The sequence below is a fragment of the Apaloderma vittatum genome, unplaced genomic scaffold (assembly GCF_000703405.1).
Source record: "Apaloderma vittatum isolate BGI_N311 unplaced genomic scaffold, ASM70340v1 scaffold11030, whole genome shotgun sequence".
Lineage (NCBI taxonomy): Eukaryota > Metazoa > Chordata > Aves > Trogoniformes > Trogonidae > Apaloderma > Apaloderma vittatum.
In genome coordinates this window covers 34,774-61,891 of record NW_009694027.1, presented here as the reverse complement: position 1 = coordinate 61,891, position 27,118 = coordinate 34,774, and the positions used below count along the sequence as shown (strand labels likewise).

General features: G+C 41.6%; 1 protein-coding gene across 1 annotated transcript in view; it reads left to right on the top strand.

Annotated features, from left to right (window-relative positions):
• Positions 1-1,036: 1,036 nt before the first annotated feature.
• Positions 1,037-27,118, top strand: part of LOC104271400 (inositol 1,4,5-trisphosphate receptor type 2-like) — a gene marked incomplete at both ends in the record, with an annotated part of 58,213 nt that continues 32,131 nt past the window's right edge. Inside the window, 8 exon segments of the mRNA XM_009866059.1 lie at positions 1,037-1,107; positions 10,783-10,898; positions 12,067-12,153; positions 12,842-13,000; positions 18,128-18,226; positions 18,711-18,794; positions 19,919-20,065; positions 21,318-21,417. Of these exon segments, the coding sequence (XP_009864361.1) occupies positions 1,037-1,107; positions 10,783-10,898; positions 12,067-12,153; positions 12,842-13,000; positions 18,128-18,226; positions 18,711-18,794; positions 19,919-20,065; positions 21,318-21,417 (863 nt within the window).

Sequence of the window (27,118 nt, the reverse complement as noted above, 5' to 3'; positions counted from 1 at the left end):
GGGGCCCAGCCCTGCACGCGGGGCTCGAGGGGAGGCCCCCCCAGTGCTGAGCACAGGGACAGAATCACATCCCTGCTCCTGCTGGCCAACTGCTCCTAGTACAAGCCAGGATGCTGTGGCAAACTTACTGAGGGTGCACTTGATCCCCTTGTCCAGGTCGTTGATAAAGATATTAAAGAGAACTGGCCCTGGTACTGAGCTCTGAAGGACCCCGCTTGCAACTGGCCACCAACTGGATTTAACTCCACTCACCACCACTCTCTGGGCCCGGCCATCCAGCTAGTTTTTCCCCAGTGAAAAGTGTGCCTGCCCAAGGCATGGGCAGCCAGTTTCTCCAGGGCAATGCTGTGGGAAATGATGTCAAAGGCTTTACTGAAGTCTGGGTAGACAACACCCACAGCCTTTCCCTCATGCACTAAGTGGATCACCTTGCCATAGGAGATCAGGTTAGTCAAGCAGGACCTACCTTTCATAAACCCATGCTGACTGGGCCTGAACCCCTGGTTGTCCTATATATGCCTCAGGATGACACTTAGGAAGATGTGCTCCGTAACCTTCTTGTGCTGGAAGTGTGCCTTCCTACCATTTGTCTTTGAGGTCTTCTCCAGGTTTCATTTAAGAAGCTCAGAGTCTCTTTGGATTATGCCATAGGGTAATGGCTGTGAAAATCTTGACAGCTGCAGAAAAACAAACCATTTCTGATTCAGGGTTAATGGGTCCTAGCAAAAGAAAACAAGAATTTTATATGTAACATCAATGTACATGGTATAACAGAAGGGACTTGAACCAATTTTAAATAAAGTGGGATCTGTAATGTAGGCCATGATTCAGTACAATAGAAGAAATATTCTTTCTTGAAGGAAAATACAGAGTTATGCTTAGTAATTGAATAATAGAGTTTCTAAGGTATTTTTTGAATTAATCTGGATAATTATGTAAGCTTCTGTATCTGTGATGTAACAGGTATGTCTCTGCATTTGTATATATTGATGTCAAATACATGTTTTAGTAAGTGTAATGACTTCTATTTTTCTAGGTTAGTGGATGACCGGTGTGTGGTTCAGCCAGAGGCAGGTGACCTTGCTAATCCTCCAAAGAAGTTCAGAGGTCAGTAACTGGGGATTTTTTTTTTTTTTTAAATGACTGATTGATGCATTTCTGACTCCTGGAGAACTTTGCCATACCAGACACAAAACTTCCCAGATGCCTTCATGGTTTGGGAACGCATTGCTGAAGTTTCCAAGTGGAATGCAAATGACGGATCTTAAAAACTAAATATAAAATCCACAAGAGCGTGAGAGGTAGATGTAAAACATGGGGAAAGGAAATAATTTTCCTGTAGTCCAAGAGCTGGTTGCTCTCTTCTTGTACACTGAATGCAGATCCCCTACTGTGTGACCAACTCCTTCCTCCAGCCCTGCTCTTACTGTAAATGGGAAACAAGCTTCTGAGTTTAAATCTACGTGAGCTGCTGGTTTGTTTATTTTTTAAAAAGATGAGACAACACTTTAAGGACTACCCCCAAATATTTTCACAGACTCACAAAATGGTAAGGATTGGAGGGGACCTCTGAAGATCATCTAGTCCAACCTTCCTGCTAAAGCATGATCACCTAGAATAGGTCTCACAGGAACGTGTCTAGGCGGATTTTGAAAGTCTCCAGAGAAGGAGACTCCACACCCTCTCTGGGCAGCCTGTGCCAGGGCTCTGTCACCCTCATGGTAACGAAGTATTTTCTTATATTCAGGTTGTCAGCTTTTAATTTTGCTTTTGCTTAAAACCTTATCTGATTTTTCTCAACTTTCTTAGACACGATCTTGCAGATTTGGGTAACTCTGTTTTGCTTATTGGGGGAAATAATGCACTGACAACATGCAATTTCTACTTCTTGAATGCTAAAAAATGCACCTGTGGTATCTGAAGTTACATGTGGTTATGTGCAGGGTATGGAAATAAAACCTCTCAGTCTTGTCTGTACTTGATTTGAGCCATTGGCCATGCTGTGCCAGCGTAGAGCCTTTCTAGCCTGATCCAGACCTCTTTTGGCTTAGATGAGCTTGGATTCACACTAGATAAGAGCTAAAGACAGTTATGGCTTGCCTGGTTTAGTGCAAGAGGAATGTCTTTCATGGCTGCTTGCATCTATCTTGAGGGGTTGCACTGACGTTCTTAACCTTATTAATTTATTTCCAGTTTTTATTATTAGAAATTAGGAAAGAGAGGATGTACACTTAGAAACTAATAGTAATAAATTTCAGTCACTTGTGTGATGTCATGGAATAACTTTATAACAGAGATGGGGATAAAATCAAGTTCTCTGTTGTGGCTTTCAGGCTACCTAACTGTGATTTCATCCTCTTGCTGCCTGCAAAGACATACGTAATTCACAGCTTCCAGGCTGCACAAAATTTCAGGTGGAGATTCTTTGGACGATATTTCTGTCATTTCACTACCCTGATGTGTTCCCAAAGTAGAACTTATCCAGGTTTCTAGATGAGATACGGATCACTAGAAAAGATTTCCATGTGGCAGTATAGTTGCAGAATACATCCAAATGCCTATGATCAGGGAGCTGAACAGAGGTTCAAAAGACAACCTTATTTTTTTCATTGTCTAACGTTTGAGGGCTTGATTTTATAACTTCAGTAGAGTTCTTTTATCACAGTTCTGTGCTCATTCCTGACTTGAAAAGGCAAAGAAGGAAAAAATCCATGGTGTTCTATATTTTTTAAGAAAAAATAAAAACCAACCAAAAACTAAAGTACCCACCAAAAAAAGTGATTTCTGTAGCATTGTCTGTGCACTTTGATCCGGGGTGGAAGGTGATTCGAGCTCTCAGCGCTTAGTGGCGTGCCATCGGTAGTGGCAGTAGTACGTGTGTGCATAGTTCAGCTGCCAGAGGGGGAAGAGGCACAGACAAGACTTACAGCTGCTTTCTGCTGCTGGGAAATGCGAGGGCTCTACTCTGAGTTACATCCCAGCTTCTGCAGGGGAATGGTTTCTATTAGTTGTAGACAGTTTTGGCACTGTTCCCTAGTACAACCTCTGCTTGCTGCTTGCATAACACTTCCCTTTATCTCTAGTTGCCTCTGCTCCCTCTTCCTCACAGAATCTAACCTTTCCTCCAAACTCAGATCCTCCATTTCTTGGGGATCCCCTTTTCTCCCTTTCCTTCCCTGCCCCAAAACTTGTTGCTAGCTACATTCCTCCTCACTGCTGCTTCTTAGGTCCCTTTGGCTCTGGCAGCTCCTCTCCCTGTCACTCTTTACCTCCTTCTGGCATAGGGTGCACCCATATCTGATTTAATTTTGAAGTGACTTGCTTAGCTATCGCTAGCGTTGTGGTCCTGTGCTAATGTGGATGAACTGCATCATCTGTAGGGGAAGCTAAATTAGTGAAAAAGCAAGTTTTGTCACCTGACTTGATGCAACCCACCATGCTGTACTATCATGGCTGTATTGTTAGGGGCCACATCCAGTAGCATTTTCATGCTGCTTCAAGTATGTGTAATCCAGTGGCATTGAGAAGAATGGCTGCAGCAAAGATAAAGCCACTGTTTGGTTGTTTTCTCCTTCCTCTTATAAGTCAATTTCCAAGTTGCCCGGTAATAGAAAAAGGAGTAATGGGTTTCAGTTAGAACATAGAAAGTTCCACCTCAACGTGAGGAGAAACTTCTTTACTGTGAGGGTGACAGAGAGGTTGTGGAGTCTCCTTCTCTGGAGACTTTCAAAACCCACCTGGACGCGTTCCTGTGTGACCTGTTCTAGGTGATCCTGCTCTGGCAGGGGGGTTGGAGTAGATGATCTCTAGAGGTCCCTTCCAACCCCAAACATTCTGTGATTCTATGATTCTAAACGTGGGAATAGCAGGGGTTTTGCTGAGAACACAGCTGGAACTTGCTGTCTAATTGGGATTTAGTGCCCAGTACCCCGGAGGTGTCTATATTAAGAGAACAACCAAAAGCACATCTCTGTCACGCTTTGTTAAATTTCATAGCTCTGCTCAAGAGCACTGAGACAAAAGAGTTGTTAAACGTTCTTGTAACCAAGAAAAGTAAGCAAAACCTGTATTTCCACCCCCCCCCCAAGAATCTGCTGGGAAATAGCATCCAATTAAAGCAGTGAAGTTAATACAACAAACAAAAACCGCTTTAACTAGGTTCTTGACATAAAAAGAAGACTTAGGCATGAATGATTAATTGAATGATTAGACATAAGCAACTAAAAATAGCATGTAACAGCAGGAAGAGTAGGGCCTCCTGAGTAATAGAAACTACTGTCTGTATGGTTTACAATGTTTTTATCACCGATAGCTGAACTGGCGTTGATTTGAGGTTAGAGCATGACCTAAGAGTCAAAGAAGTATGAGAAAGGCATGTTTCTAACAAGATGTTTAGATTCCAAGGACTGACTGAAAGTTAACGTAAGAGGCCTCTCTTTTTGGTAATATTTTATCAACTCTTTCCCCAATAGAAGAAAAAAGAAAAAAAAGGAGGAAAAAAAAGAGAATTGCGTTTTCTAACCGGTTGTATCCCTTCTACAGAGTTCACTCAGAGATCAAATTTAGATTCCGAGCTGTTGGCCTGAACTGAAATTCTGCGTAAAGAGTTGTCTTAAAATAGCAGTTTCGTTTTTTGTTACGTGTTTACCTTCTATTTTTTGTGTGGGTGGTAGCTATTCTAGTTGTTTCAGAACATCCTACAAAACAGAGTATTGTTAAGCTAAGGGAAGCTGTGGTTGGTTTTCATTTTGTGTCCGTGCAGAGAAGCCGCGGTCCAGATTTCCCCTTCGTTCACATTGGAATGAGCCTGGAGTGGCTCTGTGTTCTTCAATGTGCATAGGCAGATTTGCATCGGTGCAAAGGAGGGCACAGTTTGGTCCCACACGTGTTTCCTGAAGTCTGTTGAAGGGGAAAAAAAAAAAAGAAAAAAGAAAAAAAGAAAGCATTTGCAGTTTTGCAGTTGCATTTAAGGGACTGATCAAGCCAGGTGCTTCTTGTCCTAATTCTAACTGCAGCTAGTGAGGGCTAAAGCACTTTGTGTCGTGGTGGAAGTGCTGACCCCGTGGCAGGGCCAGGGCTCACAGAGATTAGAAAGGACCCTGTGTGCCACATGTCCAGTGCTTCTGAAGGGAAGTCACATCACGAGCAGCAGAACTGCAAGTTTCCTTAGCCTGTGACCTTAAACATACCTTAGCTCCATGCTGTTACCTCCAGTGGGAAACGCTTGCAGCTTCCAAGGTGTAAAATAGCACAGATAAGATCTACTTCTTGGGCGAATTTAGCAACTCTGAAAAAGGAGCACCAGTCTCTCTTCCGTTTTAAATGTAAAATGACCCAAGTCATTAAACTGATTCAAAATTCCCTACATTTTATACCTATTTTTTCTTTAGGCATCTTCAATGAAAGCGTTGTCTGAGTGCCTAGATATTCTCCTCTTGACTTTTTCTTAATTTTTATTCCGTTCTAAGCTTTTTCTGTCGTTGTTCTTACTTTTTCTCTCCCTTCCATTATGTTCCTCTGTGTTCTCCCCTTTCCTCCTCCTCCCCTTTCCTCTGCCGTCTGCCATTTTCCTTTTTGCTTGCCTTCCTCTAAATAATTTTTGTTTGTTCTTGTGTTTTCTGCTTGTTTCTCTCAGTTCCACTTTTTTTTCAGACTCCTGATTGCTTTTACTGTTGTCCTCCTTAGGACTCATCTTTGCCCAACTCCTTGCTCCCTCACATTCTTTTCCATTCTCACTCCAGCTCTTTTTTACCTTTCTGTATTTTTTTTTTCAAAACACATAGATTTGTGCACACTGTGATTTAATAGCCCTGTCACTTCCACTTACCAGTTTGTCAGCCTGCTGGTTTAAGTAAAGCCATGTGATAATTTCTCTAGTTCTGCAAATCATGTAAATCTTCCGTGATGGGCCAGAGTTGAATTTCTAACACTTAAAAAAAAAAGAAAAAAGAAGGGGAGCAGCAGGGCAGGGAGAGAAAAGTATCTGACAAATACCATTCTATGCCATCTTTATCCAGTATCAAGAAACATTTAAAAGGCGTAATGTGAGTTATTTTCCTTTTCAGACTTCCTGAGGGTAGTTGCTTTTTGCTCAGAGGATGTGCCCAATGTGTGTTGTTGCCCTTTGCTGGGGCACATGGGCAGTTCAGTGCCTGGTGCATCCTCCGTGGATCATGCTCTGGGAGCTGCTGCTTTCCATCTTTTGATTGTTCTGATTAATAAATTCCATTTCTCCCCCCTAAAATAAGTAATTGGCCTGTGTCTCAGCACTGATAATTTGTCATATTTTCTAACCTGCTAATAAGCCACAGTGTAGCATAGGAGGTTAGGCCTGGAGTGTGACCAGGGAGAGCTTCCTTCTTTTTTTTCTTTTGTTTTTTTACATTTTGTAAAGAAAAAGTGATTTTTTTATTGTTTCAGAAATGTGTGTGTGGGCTAGGGTAGGCAATGTTTCTCATTTTCTCCATCTTTTTACTTTGTGCACAAGTAATTGAAATTTTGCCTGGCAGGTTTTGTGGGTATGAGAAAACTGATGAAACTGCAAAGTTGAACACATGAAAGTTTAGTAAGTGAAACTGGCTGATACTTTTAAGCTATTTGATTTTAAGCTATTTGTTTACCTTTGATAGTGCCTACTTAATTAGTATCCTCAGGAAGAAAAGGGTTTATGTAAAACTCCTAAAGTAGTGAGTTAGGAGCTAGGACTATCCGACAACGTCTGGAGAAGTTGAAAGAGATGCTCTGTTCCGTGAGTGGGTTGCTAGCCTGACCTCCGGGAGGGCTGAGCTTTTCATCTGCTGTCTGTGTTGGAAAGTTGCTTTATAATCTTACACTTCAGTTTCTCCTTTTTTCCTGTTTATTTAAACTATATGTTCTCTAGGGCAGGCACTCATTCCCCGACCTCCCCCCTCGATGTTTAGAACCACGAAGCTCGAATTTATGTAGTAGCCTATTGTCACTTTAATAAAAGTAAGTGGAAAAAACGTAAAAAAAATAGTGCAGTGACCTATTTTTAATGTACCTGGAATCTTAAAAAAGTAGAGAAATCTTGTCTGGAAACAAAGAATACGATTTATTTTTTTTAATCTAGAAATGGAGGAAAATATAATTGAAATAGTTTTAATCTTAATGATGAAAAAAGTTCTCAGTAGTTCAGCTTCTAAAGCAGTGAGGAGTGCTGTGTTGTGCGGTGTGGCTGCAGGTGGAGCTGTGTGGTGGCAGAGACTACCAAGCCCTACATTTCCTTTTCTTGGAGAGTTTTCCTGTGGGAGAATTCACCCATCTTCGAGAGGCAGACCCCGACAGTAGCGACTGCGCATCTGTGCACACATCTTGCGTTGCTCTCAGCAGCGTAGGAGCACAGTGCTTGGAGATTCAGCATGAGGATGAGAAGCAGAGTGTTTACTCAAGTCGCAGGATATGCGAGGAGTCACTGAGAAATAAAGACTGGTCCTATAAAAAGAAGGTATTGTTACTTCAGAGAAATAAGTGTTTTATGAACACTTGTGAGAAGGCACGTTAATTATGGATTGTTACAGAAAATAATAGCGAGCTTTTTTCTTGTGGGATGAAATATTGATACTCAACGTAAAATCTTCTGCAACATACAGCGTGATTTAACAGTACACAGCATTTTGTAACTATTCCTTCTAGGTGTCCAGGATATTGCAAAAGTTACCTGGGAGTTATGTACTCTAGATTGTATGACATTGTGAATGTTCCCCTTTGAAATGAAAGTAAACACCTTTGCAAGGTGGCTGGGTTTGCTTTGATAAAGATTTGTTATGCTTTCTCTTAGGAACAGCAGCTCAGGTCTGTGACTAGGGAGCAGATTGCTGAGGACTTTGTGTCAGTGCCAAGGAAAGTTCTACCACCCGCAGTGTTTTTGCTTGAACAAGCTTTTCCACTATGAATAGTAGAGGAAGATCAACTGCTTTGAAGGGAAGAAGCAATGCATTGAAAACCTTGGTGTGATGGTCAATATATGAGAGGACAAATGGCAGATTTGCAGAACTAAAGGCGTTGCAGCTTGGTTGGTGGCTTGAGAGCCAGCCCTGTCACAGACTGCTAGCTCTGGGGACGCAGGTGGTGGGAGGAAGCTGTGGCACTATCTTACTACAGTGGTTTTGACAGCACTGACATCAGATAGCTGTGCTTAGCTGGGCCTGATTGTAGTTAAGGGTGTTGCCTGTATTTTTTTAAATAATGAGAGTTCATTTTTACTTAGGAAAGGCAAGGCCAGTCTTCACATGAGATTCCCCTTCTCTCTCCTGTTGTATCACAAGAGATATTCCTACGGTAACATGGTTTCAGTAACTCCTCACAGACTGTAAAGAGATGGATGTGTTGGAGGATAGATCTTAGAGGAGCTAGATCTCCTCCTCTTCCTCCCTGTGTGAAAGAGTAATTCCATTGGATTGATAGTGTTGAAAATGAGAATAGGGTCTGCCTTGGTGCATCTTCTATAGAGATGTTGTGAGTTTGACACTTGAATTTCCACTCAGAGTGGAACAGTTAGGAAACTTATCTTCTCATGTGCTCTTGTGGATTGGAGAGCTGGAACAACTCCTAGGTAGTTAGCAACTGCAGATGCTAAACTTGCTCTGGAAATCAGATAGTGAGTAGGACAGCACTGTAAAATAGAAACTGTCTGCTGCTGACCTGACTCAGTGGTTAAACGCCCAGACTCTGACTTTAGGATTGTTCCCTATAACTTCCCCTGCTGATGTTTTTGTGACAGTAATGAGTGAATGACGAGATTATACTCTACTTAAGAATGACGTGCAAGTTTGGTAAATTCAGCAGTGACCTACACATTGAGCCTGTGTGTAACTGGGACGTGTACTTAGTGTTGATATTGTGGTTGCTATTTCATATTGCAGCGTCTTCGATAACAGAGGAAAGGGTGACTGTACAGTGCTTTTGGAAGGGGACTCTCTTTGGAGAAGGTGGCAGGAGAGCTGAGGGTAGAGAGGACTCTTTTCAAATTATTTTGTGCAATGCATGTGCCATTAACTGTGTTGAGTGTGGTGGTAAATAAACATTTCATGCTATTCCCCTGGGCCTAGTGTGCTTCTTCTCCTCTTTATCTCTTTCTTTTCTTTATTTTTGTGAGGAGGACTGACTGTGCCATGCTCTGTGCGATGCAGCTCTCGGGTGGTGTTGCCGAGTTTCTTCTTGGTGGGAAAGTTGCGTTACGATCAGCAGGGAAGTGATGTTGCTGATTCTGGCCAAACTGGGGTGTCAGCACCTGCAAGATGTGCTTGTGGGATCAGAAGAGGAATTTTTTTATTCTTAATCCAGCCCTGGGGAAAAACCTCTTCTAAGTAGGTTGGATTGCTGCTATTACGTAGCTCTAGCTTGTGCCATGGTTGGGTGGCTGGGAGCCAGGAAGGAGTAGTTACTTCCTTCCCACCTCTACCTCTCCGAGACCCTGGCAAGGAGCAGGAGGGTTGTTCTCCTCCGGATGTGGATTAATCCTCAGAGAGTGCTTGGCTATCAGTGGAGGGCTGATAGCTTGGGTCAGGCTTTCCTTTGTCATCTCGTAATCTCAACCCATGTTGGTGAAGAGTTTCATGCTATAGTACATGTGCAGTCCTGTATGTTCTTACTGGTCTTACAGCAAAACTGTCCCTTCCTCTTGCCAGCTGATATGAGTGGGGTGTGAACGGACAATTACCAAAATCTGCTAAGTAAAATGCCTTTCCGGCCAAGCTTTTAGAGCAGATACCATTTTAGGCTAGGTAACATTTATCACTCTAAAAGCAGTCAGATTTGGAAGAGTCATGAGCCTCTATTTCCAATCTACAGGACTGTCACTGGACCCCTGAAAAACAAGAAGTCTTGAATCAGGGAATTTCACAAAATAAGGTTTACTGCCAATTAACATTATCTTTCAATTATTAATTCTGGTATTGGGAAATAAAGATGAACAACAGAAGAAACATTTAGAGAAGCACCCCTTGGCTTCCCTCCTGACACACCTCTCTCCCTTCCTGGTTCCCAGCTCCATCGCTGCACCAGCACGGGATGGGGAGGGCATGGAGGTCTGTGCTTTGCGACTCGCTTTCCTTTGCTGCTTCTCGTTTCTTACTCCCTGGATGGCTGCGGTCCCCTCAGAGTGTACTGGTTTTCTGGGCAGCCACCCTGCTCAGGTGATTCCTCTCGGGTGGCCTTCCCTCCCTCCCTCCTTACCCCTTTCTTCACCTGGCCTATTGGATGGCGGTGGTGTTCCGTTTGTGTCACTGTTGTTTTTACTGTTATTTTCTTTTTAAAATCGTCTCTTAGTGAGGGCACGTGTAGACCCAAACACCTTCTTAACCTCCCCAGTGGCTTACAGGTGAATGCCCATGCAATCTCCTGTTTCAGCAGTGCCAGAAGGAGCCAGGAAGGCAGATGTATGGTGTACAGAAAGCAGGACTTATTTTTCCTCAAAGTTTCATGTGCCTTGGAACAGTGCATCTGTAGCATTGTGCTGCGGCACAGAGTGCTAATAAAGCAATAGGCAGTTTGGCCCGTGGCAGGCTCACAGCCTGGGATTCATACAGAGGTTGCAGAGGGGTTGCACAGCGAGCTCACATGCCGGGCACTGAGGGTTTTAGGTGCAACTCAGATTTCTGTCACCCTGTTTATGGTATCATTGCCATCGAGCTGTTTGGTGACTATGTTTAAACACTGGTATCTAGGCATTTCTGGAAAAAGAAAACCAAACCAAAGCATGCTTAAAAATGAAGGAAGTGTCTTTCAACGTTGCTTATGAGCATTTCTTTCAATCTTCCACAGACTGCCTTTTCAAGGTGTGTCCTATGAACCGATATTCAGCCCAGAAGCAGTACTGGAAAGCCAAGCAAGCCAAACAAGGAAACCATACAGAAGCAGCGCTGCTGAAGAAACTTCAAGTAAGAGAGATCTGTATTTGTAATCTTATCTCAGTCTGCAGGCTGTAGAATTACAATAGAATGAGAAAGAATAGTAAGTGCCTTGGGAACCACTGTGATGGGTATTATTATGCCACCACAGCAACTTCATATTCTTCTTAGCTCTCCTACCTCCTAACTGGTATTTATTGCCTCTGCCCTGTTTTTTGTCTTGCTCTGACGTGGCGGTTGTGCCTTTGCTATAAGCAAAATATTGCTTTCAGAAGTTTTATGAAGTAAAAATGGAGTTGTTAAAATCAGGAATGGTCCTTGGTTTAAAACATGCTATTATTTTAGAAGTCCTTTCCCAGAGTCAGGCAGAGGGATGGACAAAGAGATGTTTTCAGTGTTGTATCCCTCAGAATTGCAGTTGTCTCTACTTTCAGTCTAGGTGATTGTTCTCTGAACAGTTGAGCTGATTTTGTTTTACATACAGTGTGGAAGGAGCAATAACTCTGTCTCTGAAAGAGAACTGTCCTGATGTGATGATTGAATGCATAAGACTAAGTGAAAACAAGTTCGTATCAAACCTGGATGATGGTTTTATGTGCAGCGGAAAGGCTGCCAGTGCTTCTAGTTGAAAACAGCAGGGAAGGCACATGGTGTGTGGCTAGAGCTAGCTACACAGCAATTAGAGCTAGGAGCTGACAGTTTGTTCTGTGGCTGTGTTTGACCCAGACTATTGTGCTTAGCCTTGATTTTGCAATGTGCAGCCTACTAGTTTTATTGTATATAGTCAATGTATTGGTATGCAATTAAAAACCCAACAAGTAAAAGGGATGGTGACAGAGAAAAGCTAATTATAGGCCCTTCTTTCTCCTCTTTCAGGATGAAATAAAGCCACTGGAATTACTTACTGTGCTTGAAAATTTTTAAAACAGCATGCATCTCAGGTGTGATCCGCAAATTGTGACTGAGTTTGTATTCTGAGTTATAAAAACTCAGAATCGTTACACAGGGTCTGTGTGATTATATTTCAGAAAATTCTGCTGCAGCAGAATTCGGACGCTAATATTTTCAGTGCAGTAATGCTTGCAGGTTGGAGGAAGCATTTTACATGTGATTCGATTTCCTTTCTACACTATCTGTTCCAGTAGCTGAATGCAGATACTGATTCTGTAGAGTTTAAAGAAGTACCATTCTCTTGCAGCATGCAGCAGAACTGGAACAAAAGCAGAACGAAAGCGAGAACAGGAAGCTGTTGGGCGAAATTGTAAAATACAGCAATGTCATACAGGTAAACCTATTGAAATCCATCTGCCTTCTCCCAGAGATGGAAAGGAAACAGTTGTTTCATGTCAAGGTTACAGCGAGAGTGAAACTAACCTCAGTAATCTGGACTGTCAGGGGTCGGGTAAACAGAACTTGGTACAGTTTACAATATTGTGTTTTTCTGTCTGTTTTAAAGCCTAGCAGAAGTGCTGCATATTCATGTTTAAATAATATAAGATAAATTTTATGTGTAACTTTTACTGCTGTGGTTTAGAATCTGAATGTAAATACGTGTCTTTTATTTTCAAGATTTATTTCAAAATCATGTTATGGAGGTGCTTTGCAGCTCCTTTTAAATCACTGAAGTAATTTGTACTTTGTGACATATAAATGGTCCAGAAGTTATGTTCTTAAGTGCAGTACAACTTTCCTGTAACGGATTGAATTCCTGAAGGTAACACTCTTAACAGACCCTTGCCCTACCTGTGTAGTATATGCTGTAAAATTGAACACTGACACATTTCTCTCAATCTGAAGTATAGCATCAGTTTTCCTAAACTGCACTGTACTTTGATAACTCTCTTGTAGTTTTATTTTGTAATTATATATGTTATGAAAAATTACTACAGTGTGAAAGCCTTTGCCTCCTGTTTAGACTGGAGGGAGAAAAAGCAACAGCTGTACCAATGTTTTGAATTATTATTTGTTCACAGCTGCTGCACATAAAAAGTAACAAGTACCTCACAGTCAATAAGAGATTGCCAGCTCTGCTGGAGAAGAATGCAATGCGGGTATCTCTGGATGCTGCAGGGAACGAGGGATCCTGGTTTTATATCCAGCCGTTCTGGAAACTAAGGAGTGAAGGTGACAATGTAAGTGGAAATGCCAAATGTGTAAGAGGGAGAAAACAGAAAGTTTCTAGAAGACCCATGATTTCTTTTCTACTGGCATAAATCATAATGGATTAAGTTTGGGAAAACAAATATTTTAAACAATGCTTGGGACTATTAGCTTTTATGTGTCACTAGAAAGTGTTATCAAATGATGTGGTCTGGAATCTGAAATGTTGCCATGTTCATCTGAGCCTCTGCTGCCCTGTGTTTGGGTATCTCTGCTAAGCCTACCTGTTGTGTACAGATTTACAAAGCTGATAATAACTCTTGGTTTACACGAGAGTAAAAATTTTTTTTACCCTTTAAAAATAAATATTCTGGGCAACACTTTTTTTCTAGAGTTCAGCAGACAATATCTTTAGGAAATATGTCGGGCTTCTTTAAGACTGTATGCCCCTTCCACACATGAGTGGCATCTGTGATTGGAATTGGATTGGGTAATCTGGTGAGCCTTTTCTGAATAGGTTTTGGTAGAAGTCTTGTGTATTGGTAAGAGGAAGAATATGTAGGAGAGCTCCTTGCTGCAGATATAAGACTTGCACCCTGAGATCAAAACTCAATTCTTGATTCAGTCAGCTGTGGCTTGAAGTGCCCACTCTGCAGGATTCAGATCTGCTTCCGCAAAGGCCACGTGGTGAACTTCCCGTTCAGTCCCCATGTGTTGCCTGATCTAGTTGAGAGGTGGCGTCCCTGGTGGCAGGGAGGCTGGATTAAAATGATCTCTAAAGTCCCTTCCAGCTCAGGCCATTCTATGATTCTAACTTGTGTGATTTTATATTATAGAGCTGGCTGGGAGTATTTGGTCAGTCATCCCTGTGAAGTAATGGATGACAAAGTCCTCTCCAGATCACAGACAGGAATGCGTATTTTCTTGTGTATTTTCCCTCAGCGGTTACCTAGCTCTTGGGATGCTGTCCAGGATGATTGTGGTTGCTTGCAGCTCCTTTTGGCAATCGGTTGCAGGGAGGGAAAGGAGTGCATTCCCGGCTCCTGGTCAGAAGTCTCTAAAGTCATAGCCTTTCCTGACTCCACACAGTGATCAGAAGGGGATGTGAAAAGCTCACCTTGTCCCTAAGCCTGTTTCAGAGAAGAGCAGCAAATGCGAGTAGCCTTATGGGGCACCTCTGCATGGCTTTTCAGCTAGGGAAAATAAGTGTTATGGATCAGATGTTAACTTAGTATTCCTTTCCTTCTTTGGAAGGAAAAAACCCAAATAATCGTGATTTACAGCTTTAAGGTTTTGTCTTAATTTCTTAGAATAATGTCAGTTCAGTTTCTTAATTTCTCATGCCTGGGAAATAAGTGCTTGTCATGCTCTCTAGAGTAAGGACCTGGAGTTCCAGGTTTTGATCTGCAAAACTATTGTGAGCTCTGACATCTGAGAGCAGCAGAATACTCTTAAGTCTTGTAAGTCATCCTCCGTTTTACGCTATTGTGGGCATGTAAGAGTTTGAAAGCAGTTTTGCTGATCTGAAAAGTTTGCAGATCATGGCAGTGATCTCTGTAACATCCCGCTCTGCAGATGCCTCTCCTGTTTTTTTTACTGTGCGGCTCTATTTGACAAGCTCTGAGCTACAAGGGCCATGTGGGAAACTGTCAGGTTTACTTCCTAACTTAAGGGTCTCATTTGGAACCTGCCTAATGCTCATTTTCTGTCATCAGGTGTTGCCTTTCAGAGCTGGGAAGTCCTTTGGTAGCTTTCTCGGAACTACTCTGACACATTTCCACTAATTCAACAGCTGCCTTGTTTCTGTGGCTGTTGTAAGGGGAGCAGGAGTAGCAAGCAATGGGGGAAAGTCTTCATTTGCCTCTCAGATGGAAAGAGGCTCCAGCCTTGTACCCACTCCTTCCCTCTCAGTTACTCCCAGACATGTGCTCATTAAAAGGCAAAGTTTCTGGGAGAATCATCTACAAGCATGTCATACCACATGAGCTGAGGCTACTTTGCCCACTCACTAGGTGAACTTTTGGAGGACTTCCATTTTTTTATACACTTTTCTTCTTCTGAACTCTCAGTGCGTGGGGTTAGCTTGGTATATCGGGCACTTATTTTGGTTGGAAACTTGTGTTTTTATTTTTTATTTTCAGTTTCTCTGCTATAGTGAGGAAATTCCCGAAGAAAATGCATTTTAAAAAGTATTTAGAACAGTAGAAGTGAGTATTGAATAACTACTTGGATGACTGCTACTGTGTCAGGGTAGCCAGGGAAGATAGATCAAATATGCCAGAGATCCTAAAAGACAGGAAGGTGGTTTAGTCTGGGGGCAGCTGTGATATAGGAAGTCATGTGTGTGACTTTTCTTTGCAGTCATCGCAGTTGTTTAGCCTTGTGAAATATTTAAAAAATTATTTTGCGGAAGGACAGTTAGCTTAGCTTCATTAGCAACTGCTTAGTTATGCAAGTCAATGAAAGTAATAAAAAAAGGCTGAGAATTTAAAGCAATTGACATAACTGGAATATTTTATACAGACTTTTATTAAGCGTATACCAGCTCTCCTTCGATGTGACTGATTGACGCTAGAACTGGTTCCGGTTTGACTGAGTAGCAAAATGTGCACCGATAGCAGGATGAACTCCGTGTGGATTATGTGTTCAGTTCTCTGCTCTTTTAGTGGTCTGAAAACTCGATCTTGCGGCATGCTGAGGGACGTGGTCTTGGACTTGGGAAATGGCCATCCATCTGTGGGACAGTTCTGTTCATCTCCCCGATCTTTGAAGTGTGTCGACAGTGCCACTGCCAGATGTGGCTTCTAACATAAAAACAATGGAGATGGAGTAGCAGAGCCTTCCGTTTGCCTGGTGAACTACTTGGATAGTTAATGAAACAGAAATCACTGCTACTGCATTCAGAGCTAATATAACCTTTTGTAGCTTCTGGTTTTTGTGATATACTACATCTCTACTCGAGTGTTTGCTCCGACTTCCCTGGTAGCAGTGTAGCCATCAGGTGAGCCTACTGAGTTTATATGAATAACAAAATCACTCTAAGTGATGCCAGTGCTGATCTCCCACCTAGAAGATAGAATGCAGTCAACTTGGACTGTGGCTCTTTGCACTCCCAATGTACCCTCTCCATGAACACATGGACAAGTAGGGTTGCATGAAATCACCTTGTGCGTGAAGAAATCGTTTTCATCCAAGACTGAAGCTTGTGACTTGAAAAGCTGAATTCTCATAGGTTTCACTATGGATGCAATCATTCTTTGGAACTTTTTTATCTAGACCAGAAAGGGTAAGAGTTTTATCAAAGGAATTTGGAATGAAATCCTCAAAAGCTGTGGTTCTGATGCAACTTTAATGAATTCCTGTCCATATGTAAGGAAGAAGTCCCAGAGACCTGTCAAACAAGATGCTGTGTTTCTATGAAATTGCCTCCATCCCTTCCTACCCAAACACCTGTGGAGGTTTGAAGCAAGAAGAAAGGGAAAGAACATAAGCAATTTCATTGCTTCTGTGGCAGCTGACAGAGTTGGCCAGCATTGAGGGCAAGTTACTGATGTGGACTTGGAGCAGGGCAGGAGACTGAGGCAGAAATCATGATCTCACTTAGCAGTTCTTCCTCAGATGTGTGCTTAAAACAAAGGAGCTGTGTACGTCTTCTTTACTCTGGTTATGTCCATGGCAGTCACAGGCTGGCATTCAAAAATGCTTTCACTCTGCCCCTCTTTTTTTTTTTTTCTTTTTAAATAAGATGCTTAATGATGTCCTGTTGTACTAATTAAGTTGTTATAGTCCTGACGTACTTGACTTTGCAGGATGCAAGCCTGATGGTTTTTTGATTAATGAATTGTCTGGTCATAACTTCTTAAAATGGTCTGTAAGTAATGTCTGTGTGAAGCATGGCATGCAGGAATGTATTGCAAAAGTAATGTATCTTAAAGGCATCTTGTCATCATTTTTGGTTCTGTTAATGAACTTTTTCCTCATTACTTGGATCAAATAGGATTTCTGCGTGTAGTTTGAGCATGATGACCCTGTCTTTTGCTACTGTTTATTTTAGGTATATTGGTAAAGAGCAGGCACCCTTCTTTTTCACCTCTGCAATAAGTGAGCAAAATTCACCTATGTTGAAGGCTGAACTGGGCTCTGCTTTTTTTTAGGAAATGGGATGATCAATGCAGAAAGCATTTTTGTTGATCTGTGCATGGCTTGCACTGCATTTCATACAGCAAAAATCACATGTAGCCACTTGTCTCTGTGTGTCTGTGCCTAGAATTGATGTGAACAAGATGAGGAAATCAGGACCCAGTACTGACTGATCTATGTGGATTGCTTTTTCTTTTAAATACTTATTTTTCTACCTCCCAGCTATGGATTGAATTCTCCATGTGCTTGTCTTAAGGACTTTTTAGGTTAAAGACATTTTCATATATTGTTTGTCTCTGTCTTATGTAGATAAAGAATTGCACAGGCATGGGAATTTGTTTGCAAGGAGTCAGCTAGGAATTCTTCTCATAGAGTGAAGGTCTCTCAGCTGAGGTACCTGCTGCTCATCCTGAGGTTCAAACACCAGTTAGGAAGTAACAGCGGAGGGGATGGAATTTGTTCACCTCTCTCTGAATTTCCATTGATTTATGTTTCTTACTGGATTACAGTCATACAATCTAAATCAGAGAACTCCTGAGCCTGTCCTGACATTTGCCAAAAGATGATCCACAGATCTGGGGAGTCACTGGTTAAAGAAGGCTTTTGTGAAATGAAGAATGCATTGATGGGGGAGGATGGCTGACAGCAAGGGAAGGAAAAGTCTTGCTGTCTGGCTGTATGTTATTTTCTAAGCTTTTGGCTGGCAGTATGTATGGGATAAAGAGTAGTTAATTGAACTTTTAGATGAACTAAACTTGTATCTACTTCATGATCTTGAGTTTCTGCCGAACCCTGTGACATGCTTGCTGTGAATGCAAGGATTCATTAGTGTGAAATCTTGAACCCAAGCACTTGCACAGGCATGGGCAAAAAGAGCTTGTGTGTGAACTGCCTGCAAATAAATTCACTGAGTGCCATTCCTAGAGCATGCATTTGAGTCATTTTCTAAAAATGTTAACATTACTTCATTTTATTTGATAATTACGTGGCCTAAATTGCTTTTTATTTTTGACTTTCAGGTTGTCGTGGGAGATAAAGTTGTTCTCATGCCAGTCAATGCAGGGCAGCCTCTACATGCCAGCAACATTGAGCTTCTAGATAATCCTGGCTGCAAAGAGGTGAGTTCAGTGGAGGGAGGACGGGAAGTGCTGGTCTCAGATGTATTATATGTTGTTCTTTACTAGTAACCAGAACTCACCGTGCAACTCACCATGGGCTAGATGACAGTATTAAACATTGGTTCCCACTTGGCCTCAAAAAACCGAGGTGGAATGTATTTATTCTTGGCACTGAAGGCTTTGTTTGATTTACCTGGGTATCTGAAACTCTCGCTGATGTACGTCCTCTTCCAAAGCCCTTCAGGTCGTCTTTGAAGGCTGTCAACAGACAGAGGGACATTTTGCCCACTGAATCGTTTCCAGCATCAACATTTTTATTATTAATACTTGAGAGCTTCAGGACCCACGCTAGAAGCTGTACAAATATGCAGCTAAGCCATGTCCTCTGCCACCTGAATGTGATATGCTCTTTTAGAAGAATATAGTATCTTGAAAAGAGACATTTAAGAGTGTAATTGTGGATTGTGTTTGTTTTTTTCCAAAGGTAAATGCTGTCAACTGTAACACAAGCTGGAAAATAACTTTGTTCATGAAATTCAGTAGTTACCGAGATGATGTACTGAAAGGAGTAAGTATGATTTTTTTTTTTTAATATACATTTTGAATCTGAAAGATCATGCCATACTTGAGTGTAAAGAAAACATTAAGCGGTGAATAAAAGAAGAAATGAGGACTTCATGGAGCTATTGAAGATCCCCCACTAAAGTCCTTCAACAGCAAAGATGCTTTTGTTTTGTGTTATTGTCCTACTAAATGAAATTGTCTGGATTGTGCCAGCTTCCAGATCCTTTCTCCTCCTCCCAGTGGCAACTGAGGATCCATGAGAAAAGGTGAAGTTCAAGTCCAGAATGATAAGGGGTCTCTGCAGAATAGCTGTGACTACTCAGTTTATGCCAACATGCTAAAAGCAGGTGTACCAAGCTTGCAGAAGAGACTGAGGTATGAAAGATGACAATAGCTATAGTAAGATAATGGAGCTTTAAATGCTGAGGTGTTGCAGAGCAGCGTGACTCCAGATTACTCTGTGAGATCATTTACATTTTCATTTTAAAGAGTTAGATTTAATTTGTCCTCACTCGTACCTCAGTAAGTCATTATGAGCTGGCTATTTTTCAGTAGGTATTAAGGTACCTGCAGTTTTTGAGGAAGAATTTAAAAGGGAAAATGGTATATCTCTGTAGCCTCATTTGGGGATAGTGTTTCAAGCCTTGAGGAGAGGCAAAAGAAAGCAAAAATGATGCCAGCAGAAGTAGAGAGGGAGCATTGGTTTTGGTTCCAGCATGGAAAAAATGAGGTAATACGATGTTAGAAAAAAAATCTGGTCACTTTCCCTAAATACCAATACAGATCAGAAATTAAAAAAAAAAAAAAATCTATCTAGTAAAGTTAGCTGGAATTAAAAGTCAGCTTTAGATGTATTGTTGTCCAATGCTTATTGCAGTGCTCTGAAACAAGTTCTGTTTTCACAAAAGGACATGGGGCTTCTGCAGGCCTGAATAATCCCATTTGATTTCCAGACTCAGTGCCAAGATTTTACACTGTGCTCTTGGTTCCCGCTCCAGCAGTAGGAAACAAATAAATGTTTTCTTCACATCAGTTATGTTGACACCCCTGGAACTAGTGCAGATATAGAAGATGAGTCTAGCAGCTTTGCCTACCACTTAATAATGCTTCTTTTTCATACTACTTTAGGGAGATGTTGTTAGGCTGTTTCATGCAGAGCAAGAGAAGTTTCTGACCTGTGACGAATATGAGAAGAAACAACATATTTTCCTTCGTACTACATTACGTCAGTCAGCCACTTCTGCAACAAGTTCTAAGGCACTGTGGGAAATAGAGGTATTTTCTTCTTCTTATAAATATTTTAGGAACTGAAGGCCAGGATTCAGTAAAAATACTTTACCACAACGTGAATCATTCATAGCCTCTTGATATCATCATACACCTCCCCGTAACTATTATTATTTTATGAAGTGGTTTGTGTAGGATGAACCCTGAAGAGGTGCTTTATTGCTGTGCATGTGTGGAGAGAAGGTGTTTTCTTACTTGTATTTACCTGCACTAAAATGACGAAAAGTCAAATTCACACTTGATGTAAATGGTGTGATTTTATCAAAGCCAACTGAATGTCACTCATGTATCCTGAGTTCTGAGTGTTTATATTTGACTTCATGTGCAATATAGAAAATTGAAATTCATGACTGACAAGAAATCTCAAAAATGTGATTGAGCGCATTCTTCTGGAACAGGGGCACATCAATATCTGTTTAAAGTTAGGCTGAACAGAGGTGTTGTTGTTGAATGTGGGTGACTTTGCTAAGATAACTAGCAAATGTATTTTTGTTTAACTGGGGAACACTGGAAACTGGTATGCTTCAAGCCCTTGCTATTATGATAATGTAGCATACCCAAAAGTTCTTATATGCTGAACAAAATTTCTGTATGTAAAATAGAGCTACTCACTTGGATAAGCGGTTGATTTAGGATCGAGTGAGGACTGTGTGGAATGGAGTATATTGTACTTGTGGTTATTCGAAATTACTCCTTGAGAGAGACAGGCACTGCTAGGTTTGAAGGTAGCAAATGACCTTAAAGCTCAGTCAAGGGCAAAAAGAAATAACCTGGGATATTTCAAATTACGTGGGGATGTTTTATCACTTGAACGGAAATTTATCAGAAGCCCCTAGTGTTGTCATAAATAGAACTGGTATAAGTGGTGAAACAATGTAAGAAGTTTTGAGTTTTGCTTTCAAGTAGTGCCTGTATAAGTGTGGAGCAGCTCCACTTACTTTCTTGAGCTCCAGATTTACACCATGTCACTTTAATGCAAAATTCGGTTCGTCATGTTTGCCAGGAATAGATTAATGAAAACATGGAAGGTAATAGGAGGAGTATTTACTGGCACCTGGCAAAAAATAAGTGTAAGTAGATATTATCTATGGTGGGCACAGTGTGAGCACAGAATTTTTCTCTGTAGTAGACTATTTGTAATTATACAGTTTACATATTTTTGTTTGGAATGAGCTGTAAGAACTGTCAGTGATCTAAGTACAATCTTGAAGAGCACGATTAAAATCTCTACTTCTTTTAGGTTGTTCATCATGACCCTTGCCGGGGAGGGGCAGGACAGTGGAATAGCTTGTTTAGATTTAAGCATTTGGCAACTGGAAACTACTTAGCTGCAGAGGTAAGTAAGAATGTAGATTAAATGAGTGCTTTTGTGCTGCCTAACCAAGTACTATATATGTCCTGTTAATTCAGACATGCCATGATAGGTAGGTCTGCTATGTAGATCTCTGAAAAGATGAGGTCTGAATGGGGAGATCTGTTTGTGCACTACTGAGTCATGCTGTATTGCTGTAGCCAAGGGTTGCAAGGAAAATTTTCTGAGCTACAAGGCACTAGTAGGTGAGTTCAAGACACTTTAATTTCATCTGTGCTGTTGAATTTTGAATCTGCTGTTGTCATGACAGCCAGGGCAAACACCACTGTTAAATATCCACCATATTTACACTGAAAATCCTTGGATTCATTTTCCTCTCTGCTCTTGTTTGCCCTTGATTTTTGAAATCAGTCAAATCTTCTCCTTTGCTATACAGAATAAAGCTTTTAGAGCGGGACTGAATGCAAGATAGTCATTGAGCTTGATCAGAGAAGACTGTGCATAAGCACTAGAACAGATCTCTAAACTCCTCTAGTTCAGGAATTATCATTCCTTTTTTCCTCCTGCAGGCTCTAGACTTGAAAAAACTGTTTCTATGGTGCTGGTAGCAGTGTACTGATTTTTGCATGTCAGCATGCGATCCAAGGCATCTCTGCTCTGTAGGACCTTGAGGAAGGGTGAACTTATATATTGGTGTCATGACTATTGCTGCCATGCTAGTGCGTTGTAATTATAAGCAGGTTGCAGCATGCTGCACTCTTGTCTTTTGACTAAAATTTGGATAAAGAAAGGTCTGAGAGAGGCTGTACCCCTTTTGGTGGAACAGAAGGTCCAAGAGAAGGAAGGTCTTGCAACTTGGCTGGTTATTATCTGGTACTTTGTGTTAAGGAAAAATAGTGTTCCGACTTCGCTAGAAGAGCAGCTTAATATCTTTTAAGATCTATCCATAATTGTCCTTAATAATAGAATAGGGCTCCCTGGTTGCAAGAAGATACGGACTTTTAAAATCAATCTAATCTGTATTAGAACTGGTCTGTGCCCAAGTTATATCAGTGTAATGAAAAGTAGGGGTTCTTCCCCTCGCTAGTTTAGTCAAGTCTATACAGAATGGCTTCTTTTGACTTACGCTTGGAAGTATGCATGTGAAAATATACAGCAAGAGCTAGTTACAAATCACTGTATGTTAGGTAATCCCTTAAAAGAAAGATTTGCTCTAACTGGCTTGAGTTTCATTTACAGCACTACAGCCTCTGTATGCAGACAACTCCTTAGTATTCATAGGGTGCTGTTTTCACTTTCCAGCTTCTGTTACAGCCTGCACTGATTTCAGAGTAAGAGCAAACAGGAGCTATGAAACCTTAACTTATTTCTAATTATGTCAGAATGTGAACAGTGAACTGCCGGAACAGATACTGATACTATTTTCCATCCAAGATTGAATATAATTGAGATCTTCTCATTGGTTTTAGCAGTAGCCCACAGTGTAAGTTAGAAACCTGATAGGCCCGAGTGGTGAAGAGCATCACCCCTTTAAAGGCTGACTTGCCTTAACTGCTCTGCTCTGCGCTGCTGCCTCCACCCCACCCCAGTACTTGGGCTTGGCTGAAGCCAGCTGCCTTTATTGTGTAGTTAATATTCGCTAATAAGAGCTAATTTTCAAGAGGCAACCAGTACTCTTAGGTAAGAGTCGGTTCTATTTTCCTCTCTGCTTACAGTGAGAGATGCTCCTAGTAGAAAGATTTTTTTTTTTTATTGGACTAGCTAGGCTGATGGAGAGTCAGGAAATGCATCAAGCACCCTGACTGATGGGCTTCCTTCTCCCTCCATACCTCATCTGCTCAGGGATTTTCAGGGGAAAAAGTCTTTGGGGGAAGAGGTGTCATGCTACACTGAATGTTGACCTTGAGCTTAGGTCCTTTCTACCTCTGGAAAGGAAATCCCCGTCAGGAAGACTTGTAATATGGAGAGTACAATTGATGCAGTAGAGTGAGAGCTGGAAGAGCATTTGGGTTGAACCAAGGTGATAGGCTGCGACTGGAGAAGAGCAGCATTAGCTGCTGTATCTATGAAGTGTGAAATACCTGCTGGTGGAGATATTAAAGGTACTGCTGTAATAAAAACCTATGAACTGTATTTTACACAGTTCACACGTCGGGCACAACACACCAGCCAGACACAGACGTCAAAGATTTATGAACAGGCAGGCAGACACCTAATGTGCGTGAGCTAACTTTAAATCAATTGGGCAAAGCTCACTGAACTCTTATCTGTGCTCTTCCACCACAGGAAGATTACTCATGGTATGAATTGTAATGGTGTCATGCATTAACATGACCCAATTTTTTTTAGGCTTCCATGATAAAGATATCTAGAGTGCAATAATAAGTATAAACGCGTAAACAAAATCTGTAAACGTTTTAAGTATTCTGGTTTTGGCTAATGATACATCTGTTACAGTTTGAGCTATTGTAAATCAGGATTGTTTGTTGTTTATAACTGTCTTTTCCGTACTCCATCCTTCTGTAAATCAGCTTGATGTGTACCTGTTGTGGTTTAAGCCCACCCACCTGGCAACAAAATACCAAATAGCCAATTGCTCACTCCTGCGCTCTGCCTCAGCAGGATGGGGAGGAGAAACTGGTACAAGAGGTTGAGGGTTGAGACTAAGGATAGAGAGGGCTCACTCACTACTTATGGTCACGGCTGAAAAACAGAGTTGACTTAGGGGGAAAGAAAAACACATTACTCTAATTTAACAAAACGTCCTCCAGTTTTCCAATCAGATCAGAGTAGGATAATGAGAAATACAGCCAGATCTTAAAAACACTCCCCTCCCCTACCCTTCTGCCCAGGCTCAGCTCTGCTCCTGATTCTCTACCTCCTCCCGCCGACGGCACAGGGAGATGGGGAAGGGGGGTTGTGGTCAGTCCGTCACACATTGTCTCTGCCACTCCTTCCTCCCCAGTGGGAGGACTCCTCACAGTCTTTCCCTGCTCCAATGTAGTGTCCCTCTCACAGTGTCCTCCAGGAACATCTCAAGTGCAAGTCCTTCCCACAGGGCTGAAGTTCTGCATGAACTGCTCCAGTGCAGGCCCCTCTCTTGGGGTGCAGTCCTCCCAGTGATGGACTGCTCCAGCATGGGCTTTCTTGGGAGTCATGGTGTGCTTCAGGTGCAGTCCCCTGCTCTGCCCCAGGGCTTCAGCTGGGATTCGGCTCCACCATTAATCTCCATGAGCTGCAGGGGCTTAGCCTGCATTATCACTATGGGATGGGGCAGAATCTCTACTCTGGCGCACGTCTCCCTTTCCTTCCTCACTGACTCTGGTGCCTGTGTGGTTATTTCTCTCACATCCCCCTCCTCTCCCAAACTAAAGAACTCTTCCAGCAGATTTTTCCCTCTTAAATATTTTATCTCAGCGGTGGTGATTGGCTCAGCCTTGGCCAGAGGTGGGTCATGCTTCTAGCTGGGAGAGCTTCTAGAAGGTCCTTAAAGGAGCTGCCCCCATAGCCCATCTGGTACCAAAACTCAGCAGACACCACCCCAACACAGTACCGTGCAGACTGCTGCAGTGGAATACTGCATTGGTCAAGTCTCAGACAACGAGCAGAAGTGCCCTTCACCTGGGTGTCTCCCTTTGCTCTGTGTAGTTAGGCTTGTACCTTGTGTGACCAGTGCCTTCTCTTCTTCTCCGAGGCTTCCTTTGCCAGATGTAACTGCTCAGGCTGACTCATGACTTGGTGCATCACTACTGAGTCATGTAGTGAAGGGATACCCCACTGCAGCTTGTTAAGGCCAGGTCATGATCTGGGGACTAAGAAAATTCAAGATGTTTGCCCCAGAGAATTTGGACGTTTAAAATAATTAACTTAAAGGTGTTTCTACTGCAGTAAGTAGCTTAAAAAAAAACCCTGAGACAATACAGTTGTTCACTAAACAGAAAATATAGGCAAGTGCTTGTAAGTCTAATTCTTATAAACTCAAGAAAAAGAAGTCAGGGTGTGTTAAGTCCTAAATTCCATGTTCCCAAGAATCACAGTCAGTCCTCCAGCTTTTATTACCTGTCAAAGACTAAAGGTCCTCTGATACCTTGGGCTCTAGCAGTCTCAAGCAGTACCATTTCCTTTAATCCTCTTAGCATCGGCATTACTTAGTCTAATTTTCATTAATATGCTTTGATGTTCTTTTAAGACCTACTAATACCATAAAGGAACCTAGACCCTACTGCCAGACTATAGGCTGAAGATGAGCCATCCTGAAAGACCCACTGCTAAAGGAAATGGAGTGAAAGATATTTGCTAATTGCATCTAGTCTCATTGTCGTTCCCGTACTGCTGTGCACATCATGGGAACACCGTCTGACACATCAAATGCATCTTGTGCTCTCACATAATTACTTAAGGCACAGGAGGGACGTGCTGAAAAAAGGTTTTCATGTTTGGTGGCAAGACTTGGAACATCAGAAGTCTGAATAGATGGTAATGTGTCCTACATGTCCAGCACTTGGAAACCTGAAGCCGCTGGCTCAGACATTTCCAAAACATTAAAATAATTAAAAAATGGAACCAAATATTAATCTGAAAAATTGGAAAGAGAAATTCTTTTCTTTGGAGACAGTAGGATTTCAGCTCTTAGTGTCAGAAGGGCTTGATTTCACCCAAAAGAGCTGAGCCAGATCCTTAGCAGGAAATTTAGACACTAAGCCACCAGCTAAGATACAGGCTGCTGAGTTTTATTCTCATCTTCACAGAGTCAGCAGTCTTTTAGAAAAAGTTCTGTAGAAGATTCTTTTTTTAGCCCTGGTTACAGCAAAATGACCCAAGTAATTATGAAGTTTTATATTTATAAAGAGAGGCTGTAAGGTTAGGTGCAAATTGAATGCTTCAAAGTAACAAAGACTTTCCCAATTTTTTTTTAAGGTCTTTTCAGTGCATGTACCACATGTAGAATGCACCCAAATCTATCTGTCTCTGTGTGGGAGTGAGCTGCAATTTATTGAATAGCCTTACAAATGCTGCAGGCTGGGATCACACAGCTGTGTCTTTCTCATGAACGCACCTAACCTTTTCAATATTTTAATTGCCAGGATAAAAGCCTCTTTGAACTCAGTATCAGCTTATCAGTTGTACTGGACCAGAATGTGTGCACCTTTAATATTCTTCAAGTGCATAGCAGCTCCAAGTTTAATGATTTCTAGACTGGATAATCTATACCAAAACTATTAACACTTGGTGTGTGAGGATGTTGAACAGAAATATGTGTGGCCATGCATACGTATATGCACACATGAGAAATGCAGAGTGAGTCTTTCACTTCATATTAAACTTCTCAGATGAGATAGTTATTGCTAAAATAATCACAAAATATATATGCAAATATCAAATCACATGCTAGTCTCACATATTGCAATATATAACAGGTAAACCACAGTACATTTCTTGTGAAACACTGTGAATGTGTACATAACCACAGTGCAGAATTTCTGTGGAAAAATCTGTGATATTTCTGCTTTACTTAGTTGAATAGACTAAATCAGATAGATACCTTGGTCAAAATATGACAGTAAATCTGGTGAGGTGTTTGTTTTTAACAATGATTTAACTATAATGTTCTAAATTAATTAAGGTAATGCACCTAAGATGGCAGCCTTCTGTGATTCTATAGAACTGGGAACATAAACAAGAGTTCAAATTATTACTGTATCTTCCAAGGTAGTGCATAAAATACTGAT